The following is a 20,475-nucleotide window of genomic DNA, read 5'->3' as shown; positions in this document are numbered from 1 at the left end:
GTGGCATTTCATTTGATAAAAATGTATTGCAAAGACGAAAGTAGGCCTATTTTCTAATTCAAAAAAAATAATATTGACATTATGCTCATCCCTACCCAGACTAGGCCCCGCGCGATCCGTTTCGCATAGGGCCCCGCAAATGCTAGGGCCGGCCCTGCTAGTAGATATCACTCTTAAGAACTTTAAAAGGAAGGGTGTGATAGTAACTTCAAAAGGAAGGATGTGCTAATATTATATGATATTACGTCATTGTTTGTTGTTTATGTTTTGTGCGAAAGCGAAAGCAAAAGGATTAGATGGAAATAAATAGAGAGTTTCCATTGGATTGAGGAAAAATGAAAAGAGGGGTAATAACTCGAGTGTGAAGTTTAATTCTGAAATTATAGACGCCAAACCCGAATAATGGACTATTCTTGCATTATTAAGAATAACTTTTAGATCTGTTATACTCGATTCTGTACATTTTGCTTCAAGGTTAATTAGTGTAGCCATAAAATTCTCGCCATTTAGATCTATTATTAGTAAAGGTAACAAGATACCTGGAATTCGCTGTATATCATGCAGTTTTATTCGTGGCAACAAAGTTTAAAATGTAAAACTAACTTTAAAAAAAAACTTTGATCTCTGTGGGAAAAAATATTTGTAAAATGTCAACAAAGTCAACGTACTGATAGACCTAGATCTAGGTTTAGTCTTTGTGATAAATTTTTAATCCATAAATGTTGAAAAAAAAAGACACCCGTTGACACTATTTGTCAATCAAATATATTAATTTATGTATTTACAAATAAATTTCGGACACCCATTTGGGGGCCCCCCCTAGGTGAGGGCCCGGGGGGATTTTCAATTTCTCCCCCCCCCCCGCTTAGTTACGCCACTGGTGTACACTTATAATTTGGTATTCAAATTTATATCACATCTAACAAATGTTGCTATTTAAGCGCCACAATCTTCTGACTCTATCAATAAACTCTTATAAAGCTGACCCCATCAGTACTCAAACTCTGATAGAGTTGAACATTTTTTATGTGACATACACAAAACATTGTTAATCAAATATCATTACTATCATTTTTAGCGCCTCTGAAAGGGGAAAAGACGCTATTAGTTTTGGAATGTCTGTCCGTCTGTCTGTCCGTCCCCTTTAGATCTCGTAAACTAGAAAAGATAGTGAAAATTCGACATCATAATATTGTTGACCATTTAAAGTTCTTATGCACCGGCTACTTTTTTCTTTTTTGAAAGCCAAAAATTTAATTTTTAAAATCAACTATGCAAGCAGTTTTTTTCATAAAAATACACCATTTTTACAACTATTAACTATTAATAGTAACAATCACGGGAGACTTTTTAGTAAGGGGGATAGCCATTCACCAATCAACACATTTATGCAAACGGTTATATATTTTTGGTCAAAAATATATTTTTAAAAAAATTTTATTGCAAAGTTAATAAGTTCTGTCATACTAACTACCAGATTTACAAAAAAAATGTTTACTTTTTTTTGTAAAAGATTAAAAAATCCATTTGATATGCATATGAGTGGAAAACAATTTAAAACAACAATTAATAAGTTGTATGTCAAAGACTCATTTTCATGCTAATTGTACCCAAGTCCTGGACAATATCATAATGACACATACAACGATAAAATAAGATTCAGAATGCCACTTTACCGACATATAAACATCTTTAATTCCATTATTTTCACTCTCATACAGCAAAAATAGTTAGAGTCTCTACACTTAGAATATATCTCTAAAAAACCAACCGTCCTGCACTAGGCACAAAAAACACACACCTTATCATGAGTTACATTATGTTTTTCAAAACATCTCACCAAATAAAAACAACCCAAAACAACAACAGTTTTGAAACCAACAACCTGGATTGCCCCCCTTCTCCTCTACAGTAAACAGGAGACCCAGGCTGACCAGAACTCAGTCCTGACATTTCTCCCCCCTCTAATTTTTGTCTGTTTCTGGGTTCGTTTAAAACAGACAAACTTCCGATAAAGAGATTTTCCAAACGTACATATATCAACATGCAAATACAAGTAATCTTGGTACTAAAACATAGCCTACAGTTTGTAAAAAAAAAACCCACAAAAAAAAAAGATGTATCCACATGAAATGTCAATTCTATACACAACCTGCTAGGCAATAATAATTATATGTAAACAAAAAAAATAGTCAGTGAACAAGCATATTTTCCGAAATGTAAATGTTATATACAACATACTAAGCAATTATAATTATATTTATATATATATATATATACATATCAACATGTAAACAAAAAATATTGTGCAAACATATATTCTACCTTTTGTAGAAGGCGGTTAATTACATATCCCCAATCCTAGCAAACAAATAACTTTGAAATGAATAAATATTAAATGTCAGTTATCTGTAATCAATGTCATGTTGGTCTATTCTGTTAGTCTAGATAGAAAGTCAGCAATTACATTTAGTTTGCCCTTTAGATGTTCTACATTAAAGTTAAATGATTGTAATAATAGAGCCCAACGACAAATTCTATTATTCCCATATGTTGCGCTCTTCAAAAAGGCCAGTGGTCTATGGTCACACTGAATTGTGAATTTAGCGCCATATAAATATCTGGACAAGCGTTACACCCTCCAAACAATGGCAAGGCATTCTCTCTCTATTACAGAATACCGTTGTTCTCTGGGCAACAGTTTTCTGCTCAAGAACTTAACAGGATGGAATATTCCTTTTACTTCCTGCAAAAGGCAACATGATATGGCTATGTCCGACGCGTCTGTTTGCACAATAAATGGTCTATTAACGTCTGGTAATTTCAGTATAGGATCCCGTGTCATGCACATTTGAATTTTTCTTAATGCCCGGTCACATTCTGGAGTCCAATTGACCCTCGTCGGTGTCCCTTTTTTTAACAATCCAGTAATTGGAAATACTATTTCCGCGAATGCTGGAATAAATCTGCTATAAAAATTAGCAATACCTAGCAAACATCGAACCTCTTTTTTCGTTTTTGGTGCTTTTATATTTAATACCTTGTCTCTGTTATTGGGTTCTGGGTATATGTTTCCTTCACCTACAATATTACCCAAGAAAGTTATTTTAGGATACGCGATTTCAAGTTTGCTTGGCTTGATAGTAAACCCATATTCTTTTAGCCTGGACAACACTTTCTCTAGTGCTATTAAGTGTGATGACCAGTCATGCCCGAATACACAAATGTCATCAAAATAAAACACAACATTTTCCAGTCCTTTAAGAATGGTCCTAATAGTCCGATTAAAAAAACTAGGAGAATTAATCAGACCAAACGGTAGATATTTAAATTGAAAGTGACCACTTGGTACCCTGAATGCAGTGTACTTCCTACTATTCTCTTCTATTGGTATTTGCCAGAAGCCTTTTGTTAGATCTATCTTTGTAAAAAATTTGGCACTATTAAGTTGTAGGAAAAGATCTTCTTGGTCTGGAATAGCCTCCGCGTCAAATTTGGTAACCGCGTTTAATTTCCGAAAATCTATGCAAGTACGTACTGTTGAATCTTTTTTCTTAACCAAAACGACAGGAAATGCATAGGGCGATTGAGACTCTTCAATAATGTCCATTTGATTCATGTTCTCTATCTCCTTGTCTAAGACATCTCTCATATGAATAGGAACTGCGTATGGCCTCAGTGTAATAGGCTTTTCTGTTGTGAGCTCAATGTTGAATGATTTAACCTTCGCTTTACCCGGTATATCAGTAATTATATCTTTATACTTCTCAACTAGCGTCTGAATCTGTTCTCTTTGGGATTCGGTTAATTCAGTATTGATACTAATATGTTCCCTGGAATTTGTACTCTCAAGAGTAGGTAACTCAGTAACTTCATCCTCTTGGTTATCATCTTCCTGGTCGGTTACAAGGGACGCTATGCACGCATGTAATAATTCTTCCCCTTGACCCCCATACAATACATGAGACGCACTTCCCGAGAGTTGTAGATCACTATTTTCCTTACCCGTACATTCCGTGTTGTTTTTTTCATGATATTTTACTAATCTGTTAACATGAAGGATTTTTACTCGATTGCCTTTCTTTATTTTTACATTAAACTTGTTAATTCTTTTTTCTACTTTATAAGGCCCCTCCCAGTGCAAGGCTAACTTATTCTGTCTCTGTGGTTTCAGTAAAAGCACAGAATCACCTGTTTGAATATCTTTTTCTTTGCTATTTCTATCATAATACCTTTTATAATTTTCCTTACGTTTTGAGCTATTATTCTGAGCTATTTGACAAGCCACAGCCAGCCTACTTTTTAGGTCTAATAAATAGTCAAACACATTCTTTATTTCTGGTTCTACCTGTTGATTAGTAAAAAGATCTTTTAGAATTGACATAGGCCCCCTGACTTTCCTTCCATACAACATTTCATAAGGGGAAATGTTAGTAGACTCATTTGGTACCTCTCTGTACGCAAACAGAAGTGCGTTTATAGCTCTATCCCAATTCTTAGGTTCTGCTTCGGCCGTCTTTCTCAGCATGCACTTCAAAGTCCCGTTAAAGCGTTCTACGCCCCCATTTGACATGGCGTGAAATGGTGTTGATTTAACAATCTTTATTTTAAAAAACTGACATATTTCTTTGTATAATTCGGATTTGAATTGAGATCCATTGTCAGAGAGTATCTGTTCCGGGAATCCTATTCTAGTAAAAATAGCACTTAGAGCTTCTATTACTACTGGTGTTGTTGTATTAGGTAGTGGTACAGCTTCCGGCCATCTTGTTGCCAAATCAACCAACGTTAAAATGAATCTATTCTTCCGATCTGTCATTTGGAGTGGTCCGATGATATCAATAGCAACTTTAGCAAATGGAGTGGAAATAATATTCATGCGCCCTAGTTCTACCTTTCCAGCTTTTCCTGGGTGTCTACCTCTTTGACAAAGGTCACAACATTTAATGTATGTTTTTATATCTTTATCTACCCCCGGCCAAAAGAAATGCGAATATACCCGATATCTGGTTCTATTTATAGACATATGTCCAGCTAAAGGTGTAGAGTGTGCTATTTCTAATATTAGTTCACGTCTATTCGTAGGGATTACAAGTTGTCGTTCTATTACCCCAGGGGTATCTTTTCTCTCAAATTCTTTGTAAAGTAGACCTTCTTCCACTATAAATGATACCAATCCCTTTTTCTTATCTTCGACCGTTCCTGCTTTCGCCTTTTCCCATAATCTAACTAACGAACTATCATTTCTTTGATCCTCTCTAAAATCACTGTCCAATTCCATCCACTTACTTAGACCAATCCTGTCATTATCTTCCGATTTGACCCTATTGTCTTCTGCTTTCGCCATGGCCCTAGTAACAGCATTCCCATATAAAAATGCTTTAGCCTGATCAACATTTCCAATAATAATATCTGCTATTGGGTCCTTGAACATGGCCGCTACAAAGACTCCTTTTAGAAATGGAGTATCAATGTCTATCCAAGCAAGTGGATACTGAAAAGTTTGTCCATCTATTAATTTTAAAGTGAAAAACCCATCTATCTTCTGACTTTCTTCTATCAAACTTTCTCGGACCCCAATTATGCTCGCCCCTGTATCTCGTAGGACAGATACCCTTCGATCTCCTAAAAATCCCTCAACTATTTTCAATCCACCAACTGATTTATCTTTATAATCTAGAAAATTATATGTATCAGTGTGACATGCAAATAATCCCACGTGTTGCCCCCTTTCTGGTAATACTCTTAGTCATTGCTGTGTTGGCCCTCTATTCTCATTTATCTTTACCCGACACCATCGAGCAATGTGTCCGCCCTTTCCACATCTATAGCATATCACTTGTGTACCCTCTGTGTTTATATTATTCGGGCGACGACTGTTAGATTGACCAGTGGCACCAAAAGCTACATATGGGATATCGTTACTAGTTACTTTGTTACTTCCCTTTACAATATGTGTGGAGCCTTTCGTGGCATCTCTAAATTGATCAATACAGTCTAAGACCTCTTGGGCTGAAGTAGGCTTTCGTAGCAAAATATCTTTCAGGGCCTCAGAAGATAGCACACTGTAAAGTCTGTCTCTCATTATAAGGTCAATTATACCGTCTACTGTCATTGGGGTTTGTGATGTTTTAAGCCAGTTGTCAAATGTCCTTTTCAAATGGACATAAAAATCTTTCATATCGTCCGTCTTTGGGGAAAGTTCATGCCACAGTGTTCGACAGGCTTCTTCTGTGAGTTGGGCTTGTTTTAGGAGCTCCCCCTTAACAAAATCATAGTCAGTGTTATGTATCAGTTTTGTTTGTATCATAAACAATTTTAGTTTTTCATTTAACTTGTGAGTGAGGACAAGTGGCCATCTTGTCTTGGGTATGTCGTTAGCAGTAGCAGTCGTTTCGAACAGTTCTAAGTAGAATAACAAGTCCTCGTTGTCTGTCATGCATTTTAGGTTTTTGTCTAACTGTTTATTCTGTTGTGGGTTGTCGTTAACTGTCATGTCTTTCTTATCCATTTCATGTTGTCTTGCTAGTTGTTTGTCCTCCATCTCTCTTATATGTCTTCTCTCCTCCGCTTCCCTTGTCAGTCTATCTGAGTCAATTTTCTGTTGGGCCTCTATAAATTTCTTTAACGTTTTGCCCTTAAACCCCAACATCTGAGCCTGGGCTACTATCTCCTCAAATGGACGAGGTATAAACTCTGACATTTTCCTAGAGCAGTGTCCTTTATTACAATATTACCTCACAAAATGATATACATACAAAAAAAATTAAAGCAAAATTAAAATAATACTAATACCTCTGTTCCTACTTATGTTGTTCAACTGGTACTCCAACAGGTTAAAGACAATTGTCCAAGGTTATCCAATAATGTGATTTCTCTTAGTCTATTTCAGGTAGATAATCCAACAGGTAATCCCAACATGGCTTTATACCTACGCGCGGTATCGGTACTTGGAATGTATCACAAAAGTTAAATTCATATAAGTATTATATCCAGCAGTAGCTTCTTCAGTATAATCCAAATAGAATGTACCACAAAAGTTAAATTCATATAAGTATGAGATCCAGCAGCAGCTTCTTCAGTATAATCTAAGGAATGAGCGTATTGGTAATCCAATTATAAGGAACGAAATTGGCCATGCATATACACTTATGTTTAGACGTACGAAGGGGTGCTACTATTACTTGCTAATAGTGAACACATTCGGCATGTTAAATCATTATTATTAGATAGTAACAGCCTAAAATACAGACGACGAGTTTCCGCTCCTTATGGACTTGAACTCTTTCATTAGTACACACTTGGAGATATGCTCTGTCTGGGTGCAGCAGATACTTCAGGTTACTGTACTCAGATATGCGCTGTCTGGGTGCAGCAGATACTTCAGGTTACTGTACTCAGAGATATGCGCTGTCTGAGTGCAGCAGATACTTCAGGTTACTGTACTCAAGAGATATGCGTTGTCTGGGTGCAGCAGATACTTCAGGTTACTGTACTCAGAGATATGCGTTGTCTGGGTGCAGCAGATACTTCAGGTTACTGTACTCAGAGATATGCGTTGTCTGGGTGCAGCAGATACTTCAGGTTACTGTACTCAGAGATATGCGTTGTCTGGGTGCAGCAGATACTTCAGGTTACTGTACTCAGAGATATGCGTTGTCTGGGTGCAGCAGATACTTCAGGTTACTGTACTCAGAGATATGCGTTGTCTGGGTGCAGCAGATACTTCAGGTTACTGTACTCAGAGATATGCGTTGTCTGGGTGCAGCAGATACTTCAGGTTACTGTACTCAGAGATATGCGTTGTCTGGGTGCAGCAGATACTTCAGGTTACTGTACTCAGAGATATGCGTTGTCTGGGTGCAGTAGATACTTCAGGTTGCAGTACTCAGAGATATGCGTTGTCTGGGTGCAGTAGATACTTCAGGTTGCAGTACTCAGAGATATATGCTGTCTGGATACAGCAGATACTTCACTGGAGATTGATGCATCCATCGCATGTAGTTGTTTTGGACAGGCCCCCAAAATGTCAAAGACTCATTTTCATGCTAATTGTACCCAAGTCCTGGACAATATCATAATGACACATACAACGATAAAATAAGATTCAGAATGCCACTTTACCGACATATAAACATCTTTAATTCCATTATTTTCACTCTCATACAGCAAAAATAGTTAGAGTCTCTACACTTAGAATATATCTCTAAAAAACCAACCGTCCTGCACTAGGCACAAAAAACACACACCTTATCATGAGTTACATTATGTTTTTCAAAACATCTCACCAAATAAAAACAACCCAAAACAACAACAGTTTTGAAACCAACAACCTGGATTGCCCCCCTTCTCCTCTACAGTAAACAGGAGACCCAGGCTGACCAGAACTCAGTCCTGACATTGTATTTCATATTGTCGCGTGAACTGCAGAGCGGCTACACCTACATAGAACACTTCACTAACGTAAAAACAAAACAAACAAAAAAAGGAAACATTTCTTTTTATCGAATTATTTTTTCTTGCGACTTTAAATAAGAGATTGGCCCTTTACAAAAAATTAAATCAATTAGATAAACATTATGAGTAAGGCCAAAATCATATCTAACTTCACCTTCACTTTCACCTATCCCTTGGTCTGCTGTAACGTTGTACCACACAAGATCTGTCAACTTTCTTTCTCCATTATTCTCTGTTATTTTCCTTTGATAGAATTTCATTCCTTGATAATCTCTCTGAAATTATTAAAACCTGCCTTTTTACCTGAATGGGTGGAGCACTTCGGGGGCCGATTTTGAGTTTGTGTTTCCACACAAACTGTCTTTGTAACCTTGTTTTTTTAATTCTATGGTACACTTTAAAGCTGTTTATTCATCTTTGTGGAAAGACGTGCTTCCATTCAATTCCAATGTCTGTCACTCGTTTCATTTATTCTTTCTAAAGAAGTCTACAACTTTTGTTGATTTCTTTCTTACTTTCACTATGTATCTTTTGTTCAGAACTAATGCAATGAGGTGGGGCATTTATACAAATGAGATACAACAGTTACCAAAGGGATATTATGTGAATGTTTATTTATAATCCAAGTTTTAACTGAATGCTATTTAATTTTTTATACTAATTATAAATAGTAACGTTTTTCTTTAAAATACTTATTGAGTTCACCTATTAATATTTTAAATTAAAAACTTTTTCAAATTTGATACAAATTTAAAAAAAAGAGAATATGAGAAGATAGCGTCAGAGGTTAACAGGATTTGAACCTGTAGGTGAATGTAACGGCGACCATCGTCTATACAGCAGAAATCAGTCAATTGTCACAAAGTAACCTCTTGACCAGGCTTCTCACTTCTGTCAATCATTTTTTTCAATATTATTTTTTTAGTTCACTACAAAAATGTAAAAAAAAAAATTATAGTTTCGTGAAAGCCAAAAAGCAGAAATTGGTACGTTTAAAAATATTTAAATCCTAGAAAGTTAAAATTTAAAAATAGTTTAGATTTTGTTTAGAATAATTGTAATAAAAATTACACAAGTCTTTTTTTAGAATTATTTAAAATTTTAAAAAGTTAAAAAAAAAGAGAATATGAGAAGATAGCGTCAGAGGTTAACAGGATTTGAACCTGTAGATCAGTGGTTCCCAAACTTATTTGTCTCGTAGACCCCTTGCCATGTTTTCTGATTTTCGGTAGACCCCCTGCTTAACTTATATTGCATTTTTGCACATTCACAAACTAATTTTTTTAACTAATTTCTAACTGCAGTGAGTCAAAGAGTGAAAAAGTAATGTAAAGCTACATTATAAGTTAGAGAGATCTATCTTTTTTTACAGCTATAATTCAAATTTAAACCTATTAAAATAACAATTAATATGTATTGCTGGAATCACCATGCACATTGGAAAAGTTTGTTTGTTGTTTTTTTTTTTGCATGTTCATCATCCTTCAAACATTAAATATTAATTCATTAATTTGCCTTACGTATTATTGTAAAATTTTTCGCAAAGAGTTTCTCGTGGATTTCTTGATCTTTCACGTTTGGCTCAAATATTGGGCCTGCGGAGCTGTTTTCACTAACAGGAGAAGGGGCAAAGGTGAGTTACTGGCGCCTAAACCAGTAAGCTTCGGGCAGGAGGGACTCATTAGCCTTGGCTTGCAGCCCGCCTAGCCGAAGGAAAATAGAATTCAAACCTCTGCTGCTTTTCAGCTATACACCCAAACATGGGAAAGGTTTTGTGGGTCAGCCCTGGGGAAAAATATGGAGCTGAAGACCATTAGGCAGTTTGCAGCTTTATTGCTCATCCCACCGATGTGCCCTTGAACTGTAATGTTACTAAAAGAAATTCGTTTCATAATATCATATGAAGGTTTGTGTAAAAGAGTTTTTAAAACTACTTCAAGGGCTGGTAAAATCAATGTTTTATCTATAGTGTTTTCCGTATTTGGCTATAGGTAAAGAGATCTTGTAAAACGCTCACAAACCACCATCTTTTCTATATGATGTTGAAGAAAGATTTTGTGAGTCTATTCTGAACTTTTTTCTCACTTTTCTCTTTTTATCAGGGTGGCATCGTCTCAAATAATCCTCGAGTGTAATTGGTTTCATATGGTCATAAAAAGGCTCTTATTATAGACAATCGCTTATTTAACAAGGAAATAAATAATCAACGCTTTAAAATCATGATTTCTTTTTGTTAAGCCTTGGTTACATGTAGACAAAATTAACTATTTAAATAAGTATTTAAATTAAATACAGCTATTTTACTTTTGAGCAGAGATACAGATATTTATAACTAAGGTACAAATCATTTATAAGTGTTTGAAATAGTTACATTAATGGGGTGTGAACATTAAAGTCATAGACCCCCATGGACATCTCATAGACCCCCAATTTACTTTTTCACTTTCGTAGACCCCTTGGAAGTCTTCGTAGACCCCTGGGGGTCTATATAGACCACTTTGGGAATCACTGCTGTAGATGAATGTAACGGCGACCATCGACTATACAGGCGAAATCGGTCAATTGCCACAAAGTAACCTCTTGACCAGGCTTCTCACGTCTGTCAATCATTTTTTTAAAAAACATTATTCTTCTAGTTCACTAAAAAAATGTAAAAAAAAAATTAAAGTTCGTGAAAGCCAAAAAGCAGAAATTGGTACGTTTAAAAATATTTAAATCCTAGAAAGTTAAAATTTAAAAATAGTTCAGATTTTGTTTAGAATAATTGTAATAAAAAATACTAGAGTCTTTACTTAGAATTGTTTAAAATTTAATAAAGTTAAATAGGAAATATTTTTTTTACGTAACTGTTTCTTAGCGGCCCCCGTAAGGGGAAAAAGCCGCTATTAGGTTTGTGCGAAATGCCCGTCTGTCTGTCTGTCTGTCTGTCCGTCTGTCACTCTCAGATCTCAAAAACTAGAAGAGATATGAAAAATATTATTTCATCATTAAATGCGGCTTGAAAAGTTTAGGTGCAACGGCTACTTTTGGTTTTCTAAAAGCAAACCGTTTAATTTATAAAATTAATTATGCAAGCGATTTTTTAAAAAAATACACCAATTCTAAAACAATTACGTAAATGTAAGTGAGGCAATGTTACAATATTGCATTTTTATAAGATGCTAAAACCAATCTACTATTTTAATATTTCCTATTGCAATTAATCTATTAATTATCTAGTGTTTTTTTAAATATAAATCTTATCTAAATTACATCTACATTATCCCAAATATATATTTTAGATCTAGATCTAGTAGATATAGATATTGAGAGTGCTAAATTAGTAGTTTAATTTAGGTAGATCTACATCCTCATTCTAGTTCCATTTAAATGAAAATGCACAATAACAAAAGATTATCTAAAATCGCTCTTCTGACATATTGTACATATCCGGTAGTTGTCATTCCGTAAGGTGTAGGTATATTATCAAAAGTAGGCTATTAGCTTGTAACCAGTTTGTCAATAGATTAAGAGCAATGCCTGGTCGTGCGGATAGCGCGCAGGACTGATTATCTCTACGGTCTCGGTTTCATACCCTGCTCGATGCCATCCTCAGTCGACCAGCGAATATGCGGATCCGACAGGGATCCGTCTCCCACGGGGGCCGCCTCTGAGTTTGTGTGGCAGCACAAACTCTCTTTGTAATCTAGTTTCTTGAAGATTTGAATAAGGGATCAAATTGTTACAAAACAATTAGATCAATTAGATATTCATTATAAGACACTTGTTAGGTCAGGTTCACATCAAACCACTTCGGGGGCCGAATTTGATTTTGTGTTGCACACAAACTGTCTTTGTAGCCTTGCGATTTTAATGTTATCATTATTTTTCATTCATTTTGCAGGAAACACTTTACATATTTTAAAATATAAATATATGCAAAAGTTATGCAAGAATTATAATAAAAATAAGCTACAATGAGGAATTTCAAAATATATCATTTATATAATTTATTTACATTCAAAACGTGCACTTAAAAACATACAAAGATATTTCCCTATTTGTCAGATTTACACACACACACACACATAACTTTTACAAGGTTAAGCTCTATGCAATGTCATGTAGAAAATCCATCAGTGGCTTGTATAGCTTCAAGACGTCTGTTAAGTTGGAGGTACTTTGTCTTGCTTGCAGCTTTACTTCGTTCTCCACCATTGTACCACAGAATCTTGTTCTAAGTTTTCTCCTGTTCTCTGAGGACGTGAGAGATATTATCTTGTAGACATTGGGGTGATGACAGTCAATAGACAGCTGAAATGTATGGTGCCATCCCTCCAATAAATTGTTTGTTCGTGTTAGATTGTCTTGTATTCGATAGCTACTATTTCATAATGCTATTGGAAATATTGGAGTCACCTTTCGGTTTCGTCTCTGGAAACCAATATAGTTGTCCTCCCAATGGTCATACCAATAGCCCACACCATCTGCCCAAACATTATTTAGATCTCCAGAAGAAAGTATTTAAAGATAAGAAGATCTCCAGCTAACTAATCCTGACACACCGAAGTTTGCCAATGCTGAGACACCAGACTCCCTGGATTGATCAAATAGAGATGCCGCAGATAATCAAGATTTCTGATTATACTATAACACACATGTGTAACACACACATCATCATATACCTAAGCCTTGAACTGGGCTAACTACATTTCAAAAACATATTTTTTTTATAGCGAGTTATGCATTTTTAACATTGGTGAATAAGGAAAATGAGATAAAAGTTTGAAAGTACTCTCTTTCTCTGATAATATGACATAAGTTTAGATCTATTAAAATACACACCATATATAAAGCCGAACTATTCTGTCTTGCGCTATTTTGTCGGGAAATTTCGCGCTATTTTGTCGGCGCTGTTTTGTTGGGTCACAGTAATAATGTACATTATAATTGTACATACATGATATTACTATATAATGTTCATAAATACAACGCCAACAAGAAACAGAAACCAATATTTCTGTCAGCAAATGTAAAAGAACAATTAACAATTATTTCTTATACATAAACACATTTTAGTCCTATTGAAAAGTTCTCATCTAAGACTTCAAATGAAATAATGTATAAAGTGATGGACTGCTGTTTTATTACAACAACCAACCATGTTAGTCACAAACTATTCCAATCACAGATTTCAATGGCATGTTTATTAAGAAAAAAAAACAATAAAATGTTAATATTAATACGCTTGGTTTATATTGTCACGAGTAAACGAACAGCGGATATTATAACAATTGTTGATTAGTGTAAGTTAAAAAAAGGCTTTTCACAGATGTAGGTATAGTTGGTCAAACAGTTTGCATCATTCAGCAGTGGCACATTTTGGTAAAAGTGAATACAGTCTTCACCGTTTGGACTTGATTTCCTGTTATTTGGTTCACCTAATAAAAGAGATGTGATAGTTTCAATATTATTTAGTAAATATAATGATAATATATATATAGATTTACTTTTGCGAATATATATATAAATTATATATATATTTATTTATTTAAGTCACTCATGGGTGCGAAAATCAGAAGAGAGGGAGAGAGCTTGTCACGCCTCAGTGCACAAGCTAGGTAAGTGTAAAGTAAGCTCCCTTTATAGATCATACGGTCTATAGGACAGATGATGTCAAGATCACCTGTTTCTGTGGCCCATGGTTAATGAGGGTGTTATATGGCCAGCACAACGACCAACCACCTTTACTTTTCCCCAACTAATGTCAGGTACCCATTAGAGCCGGGTGGACTCAGAGACGCCTTAAAGATCCGGAAATTAAAAATCCCGCACTTCACCAGGATTCGAACCTGGGACCTCCGGTTTGGAAGCCAAGTGTTTTACCATTCAGCCATCGTTAAAACGTATGTTGTATAATAAAAAAAAGTATATAAAAATCAGATTTTCCGAAGACCTTAAACAGATGTAAATAAGTGTAATTTAAAAATACTTAGAGAGAACGATGGTTAAGATGGAATGTCAGAGAAAAGACTTAGAATAACAATGGAAGAAATTCTTGTTAAAAAGCTATAAAAGCAAAAAAAAAAAAAGGCTAGATATTGGGTCATTGTTCAGTAGTCACATGTCATTATTCTGGGATGACTAGTTATTGATCAGTGTCATCTCCCCTAAGCTTTATTTATTCCACAATAATATTATATGTCAGAGAAATTGTTATTTCATTTGTACAAGAGCTTTATAGTTTGTGTCAGTCTGTTCGATGCTGGAGTTATTGTTTTACTGAACCGAGTTTGAAAATATGAAGCTCAAGAATATGTTCTGCACTGTTTTTCTTTATTAATTATTAAGTAGTGGCATGGAGGGGCCCTCGAACTCGCATGTGCTATATATATATATATATATATATGTAAGTCCTATGTAATACCCCTTGATACCCCCTTGTGGTGACATATGGAAATTGTGGCTGGGAGGCCTAAGGCTAATCAGCAAGGGTCTCGGAGGAAGCCGATAGTACGTAGTAATTTTCTTTTTGTCGCGGGAGGGAGGGCGGGGGAAAGAGTAAAAGTGATATTGAAACTTACGCCCGAAAAGTATGTTTGTGTGTATGTGTGGATGTTGAGGTCAGGAAAGGTTATACAACGGACCGTTTTAATTTTTTTTAAAATATCTTTAAAAAACAAAAGTAGGTTACAGAGAAAGAAAGATAATGAGTAAGAGAGAGTAGAGAAAGACAGAGAGAGAAGGAGAGAGAGAAAAAGAGAGAAAAAAGAAAAGAGCGAGTGGGCTGTTCTAGTTCAGTGTTACAGATACTGCTAGTAGGGCCTCATCATGTCTAAAAACTAGATCAAGGAGATCGTTGAAATGCAGCCGGTCTGGTGAAAATAAAAAAAAAATGGAAAAGATGTTCGTCTGAAATAAATAATGTATTACGTGGGAACCAATCTACGGACGTAGCCGGTGTGTAAGATATACATATATATAAAACGATAGATACATTGCCAAACTGCCTATACTAAATTATGACCCTGGTCTCTTGTAAATATCTTTAATATGAGATGACCAAATGTATTTTCTTGACGTAACACTCAATTCAGCCCTAATGGAAAACTAGACAAAATATTGACCTCTAGGTTTCTCAATACTGAATTGCAGTATTCTCTTAGCAAATCTCAAAAAGGGAAAGGTCAGAGTTCATTCATAAGTTTTTTTTAAAATCTTCAATTCCTGCTTACGATCATTAAATTTACCTGGCGCAAATATTTGCTTCATCCAGCTCTGGCTGCAGACGGTATAGTCATCTTCCCACCTGTATGTTCCTTCTACATCGATGTCGTTTAATCCAATCCATATTTTAGTTCTATTGTAATAAGTCTGTAACCATTTCAGCTTGTCCATCGTTTTCAACGTATACAGATGGCCATCTTTGCCTGGATAGGGAAGACGCCAAGTTAAAAAAGAAATTACTTGATGAAATCAATACAGAGACAACTATTGTCCTAGATTGTAGTAGCCTACATAGAAAAGATTTTAAAAATCCTACCCTAATTAATCTATGCACATAATGAACAAGTTAATACAAATTCTTTCACTAGTATTCAGCGCATCCTTCGGATATAACACAATAAATGATAATGGTACGTATAACGCCTATATACACACTGCTACATAGATATTATCAATTTCATATTTAGGTTTTCAATTGTGTACTTTAAAAAAATATGTTATAAAAAAAAAGGGAAGGGAAGGAGAAAATAAAAATAAACATTAACCCGGCAATAGCTAGTTGCTAATGAAACTGTAGATCTAAAACAATAGTTTATAATTTTATTTACTATTGAAAGCTTAAGTAGACTATTTATATAACGGATTTCAACATAAAAAAAACTATAAATAAAACCAAAAACATATCGGTAAACGAGTTCTTTGTTAGGTGTACATGGAATCTATGTCGTATGTATTTACTATGTGATTTAAACGTGTCAAAGGTCAGTCACCAATAACAGCAAAAGTTTTGTTACACAGTTACTCTCAAAATATCTGATAGCCTAAGTAAAGCAAAAAAAAAAAAGCCCTAGGAAACCAAAATTAAACTCCGAAATATTCAGGATCTAGGTAGCTCTCATGCATTCTTAATGACACAATCTGATGTATTTAGCTACAGAAAGTTCCTACATATTTAAAGATCGCATTACAGATGAAGAGATTAGAGACAGGATCATTACATCGATTGGACACCACAATGACCTACTAACTACTGTAAAAAAAAACGCAAAATAAAATCTTCGGGCTCTCAAAGACCTTCCTTCAGGGAACAGTTAGAGAGAAACGAATAGTCAGACAGAGAAAGCAATAGGAAGACAAAAGATATTTAAACAAATCCTTTTAAACAATAAACCTATATCTATCAATAATACAAAAGTTATTTCCCTTATTAGTTATCAAACAAAATTATTAATTACCTATTATTAATTCACTAATTGGGATTTAAAAAAATTGATTCATGTTTTGTTAGGTTAAAAAAAAAATAATTGTTTAAAGTATGAACTTGATCGGAGAATGTGTGACGGAGGAATAGCGTTAACAATTATTTAAGGGGAGTAAACCCAACAATTTTAGCCAAATATGTGAATACTAAAGGATTAGTTTACCAACACCATAGTAACGCTCAGTGTTGGTGATAAAATATATATTCTTTATTCTATAGAATTACTGTGTATTTAGGAACTAGCTTTGCTATTTTCTACTAAGAGTATATGCAGTACAGAAAAATATAGAGTGCCTTAGCATTTTATAGAAAAATTAATATGTGTTCAAATTAATTAAGAAATGTCAATTTATTGTTTCATTATTGTAATTATTTTGTGTAAATTACATATGATTTTGAGAATATTAAATAAAAAAATATTACAGAAGAAATGAAATGCATTGTTCAAAATATTTGGCGTCATTCAAAGACGTTTTTTTATGTCATTGAAGAAAGGAGCTTGTAACCAAATAAAATAGAGTTACTTGTCATAACATTGAACCTCATATCAACTGGGCGAGATGACCTCCACAAATGACCATAAACTAGCTGCATAGTTAGAGATGACCCTGCGTGACCCCGGCTGGTCATGGGACGGAGGTCATGGTTTTTAGGGAATTTCACAAAACGACTCGAAAAACGCTCGAAATAATGTCAAGTGCTCTTCCAGAATCTACTCACCCTGTCTTTGCATAAATCGAAAAGCTTTTGGGGACCTTATATAAACCAGAGAGAGTATGTAATTAAAGTTAAGAGGATATTGATTATAGTTGGTAGAAGTGTTAGATGTATTTTTCACATTTGGACATAGTATCCTTAGCAGAATATAATTCTATTCATTTTCCTATAGAATGGTACCATGGCTGCCTGGTCGTGCGGTTTGCACGCTGGACTGTCGATCAGATTTATCGACGGTCGAGGGTTCAAACCCTGCCCGCTCCCATCCCCCGTCGTCCTGCGGGAGGTTTGGACTAGGAAGTAAACTATCTTCAACTAGGAAGGAACATGTAAAACAAACAAAACATTTCGCTGGTACCGTTTATTCATTCCACTTGATAGCAATACTAGATTACAAAAACGTATGAGACCTGACCCCTGCAGAGTTGTCTATACAGGTCCAGATATCTCTACTAACTTGAAAGACTCAAGTTGCTTATATGGGGACATAGATGGCTAAATAAGATGTTAATCTTGTTACTTGGGTCGAAGCGGGGAGATGTAGCTAGGTATGTTCTTCGTCCACTCTAGTGATGCTATTATATGTCACATGCCATGTTTATTTATTACATGTGTTAGCACTAAGTTTATATAATATATATAGATGCATTTACTTCTGCAGTCATCTCTGGCAGTGATGTAATCTGTTATGTTAGTTGACACCCACACGCATGCGCTAACAGAACCAAAAGGGATGAAAGTAAAACCGTCACTGCTAAAACATGAAACATAAATCTCTTGACTTAGACCTAAGGTAGCGTTGGTTGAGTTACACTGGCCTGAAATAAGAAGAATTATTGTCAGATGTAGACTACATCAAAGATTTATATATGTTAATATTGTAAACAATGTATTTTTTCTCATAAGTTAAGAAAATAAACAAAAGGCAGGTTCCAACCGATACCAGTCATTAGTAGGCCTCAACACTGACATACAATGTCGCAAGCTGTGGGTAGTGGAGACCAATAGCTCGTACAGACCTGTGACATGGCAACAGGCTATTGTTCTCCACAGTGTTCAGGTCTTCTATTCGATTGGTCTACACTAAATTCAGTAGTTGGAATGAAGTCCAACAATTAAAAGGCTACGCAATTTATAGAGCTTACAGACTTTGACTTCTAAAATATTCTTTTTTTTTAAAGAGAATAATCACTACTTTGAGTACATATTTGATTGCTCTCCAATTAGACTCCAATGACTTTTCTACTCATTTGTAGGATATCTGTTACACTTTTCAATGTACGATACCTGTCAGGTAAAGACTAGAATACTGTGTAGTGGGTTTCTTAGGAAACAGTTCCGATAAAACAAGACTTGATATTCGTCCATGCGAGCTACCATGGCAGCTCTAAGCAAAGTATTTTAGGTTTGGTTTAAGCCCCGCATATGACATTCGAGAATGTTCCGAGTGTTTCTAAGGTCACCTCTGAGCCTAAACTTCTAAAAATAAGATGTGCTTCTACAACAAAACTGAAGACTAATAATTCATTAGCCTTGAGTAGCATTTTAGCAATAAGCTACGTTATTAGCTCTATTTAAATCATGTTACGCCAGTAAGAGATTTAGCTACTCTGATGATCTTTGAGCTATGCATGTTTCAGTCATTTTAATTGGTGGAGGCGTAAAACATTCTAATTATTTATAACAATTTTATTTGCGATTTTCAGACTTCACTTCAGAAATGAAAATAACTAGACTGACTTGACCCAAGCCTAAACGTCATAAGGGACTAAACGGGATGAGAGTGGGTAGGACTTGGCACCATCGAGGTGCATGCTTTACAGTCCAGGGACCATTCATAAATCAATAATAATGAAGAAATGGACTTGCAAACACGTGAACTTAATAACAAAATGTGACCTTAAAAATTTACATTTAACTTTTTTTTTGTTTTAATTTATTTTCTCATGTCATGTCAAGGTTTTTAGACATTCCAAAAGCGAAACCTTGTTTTGTTGGAAGGGGTGGGTACGGTTTTCATACACTATTTACATTATTATATAGTAAGGAAAGTCCTGTATATTGTTATGCAGACAGCAGACAACTTACCAATGGAGCAGACGTGATTGCTAAATGAGAAGGAAGCACACTTTTGAAGCTGACATTTTCTGGCACAGTCAAGTGGGCTTGTGGCTTCAAAAGCCTTCCTTGAATATTGCATAATAGAGTTACTTTTTGCTACTTTGTAAAAATAGTCAGAATTAAGTCGGACTGTCAGACCTAAAAGACAATATAAGTCTGGTATTTCTTGTCAAGTAAGTAACCAAGATCATCATCAAAATAATTGCGATCATAAATACTTTATCAACACTGTTTAAAAATATAATAATATTTCTCCATCTCGAAAAGGGAAATCACCATTGGGCACTATGAACTGTCTGTCTGCCTATACTCCTTTTACATTTAGGTATGGAAAAACTGATGTGATTGTGCTTGAAGATAACATGAATAAACAGAATTGACGTGTAGATTAACTTTCATGTGAGCTCCTTTATCCACAGATAAATTCAAATGCAGTCCTACGATACGTTGAATCAAACAAGAAACTAGAACTCCACCTTCCGTCGTCATCTATCGAAACATCGGCTGAACATTATAGAGTAGCAGCCAGTTAAATGATTCCACGAATGCATAAATGTTAGCTCAGTAACTAGTTTTATATTTCGTTACATGGACTCAATTTATCCATTTTACATTCATCATGCACGTCACGTCACTTGTATATCGAAATTCTAAAATATATATTTAAAAATAAGAATAAACAAAGTTGTGGTGCCAGCCCTCCGTGTCCTCAT

The 20,475-nt window shown here is 35.1% G+C and overlaps 1 protein-coding gene across 1 annotated transcript; it reads right to left on the bottom strand.

Moving 5' to 3' along the window:
• Positions 1-12,493: 12,493 nt before the first annotated feature.
• On the bottom strand, positions 12,494-19,952 carry LOC129927885 (perlucin-like). The gene is made up of 4 exons (XM_056039556.1): positions 19,730-19,952; positions 18,295-18,459; positions 15,687-15,866; positions 12,494-13,877 (listed from the first exon to the last, which is right to left on the bottom strand). The coding sequence occupies exons 1-4, from the start codon at positions 19,839-19,841 to the stop codon at positions 13,738-13,740; spliced, it is 597 nt and encodes a 198-aa protein (XP_055895531.1). The 5' UTR covers positions 19,842-19,952; the 3' UTR covers positions 12,494-13,737.
• Between the last annotated feature and the right edge of the window lie 523 nt (positions 19,953-20,475).

Source organism: Biomphalaria glabrata, chromosome 8, assembly GCF_947242115.1.
Source record: "Biomphalaria glabrata chromosome 8, xgBioGlab47.1, whole genome shotgun sequence".
Lineage (NCBI taxonomy): Eukaryota > Metazoa > Mollusca > Gastropoda > Planorbidae > Biomphalaria > Biomphalaria glabrata.
This window is presented reverse-complemented; position numbering and strand designations above follow the sequence as displayed.

Bases quoted from the DNA above. Each gene is read 5' to 3' on its own strand.
- LOC129927885 (XM_056039556.1), bottom strand. From the start codon at position 19,841: ATGCAATATTCAAGGAAGGCTTTTGAAGCCACAAGCCCACTTGACTGT. The intron at 15,867-18,294 runs GTAAATGCATCT...TTCCCTATCCAG, and splicing joins TGCCAGAGATGACTGCAGAA to GCAAAGATGGCCATCTGTAT. The intron at 13,878-15,686 runs GTAAATTTAATG...CTCTTTTATTAG, and splicing joins GAAGCAAATATTTGCGCCAG to GTGAACCAAATAACAGGAAA.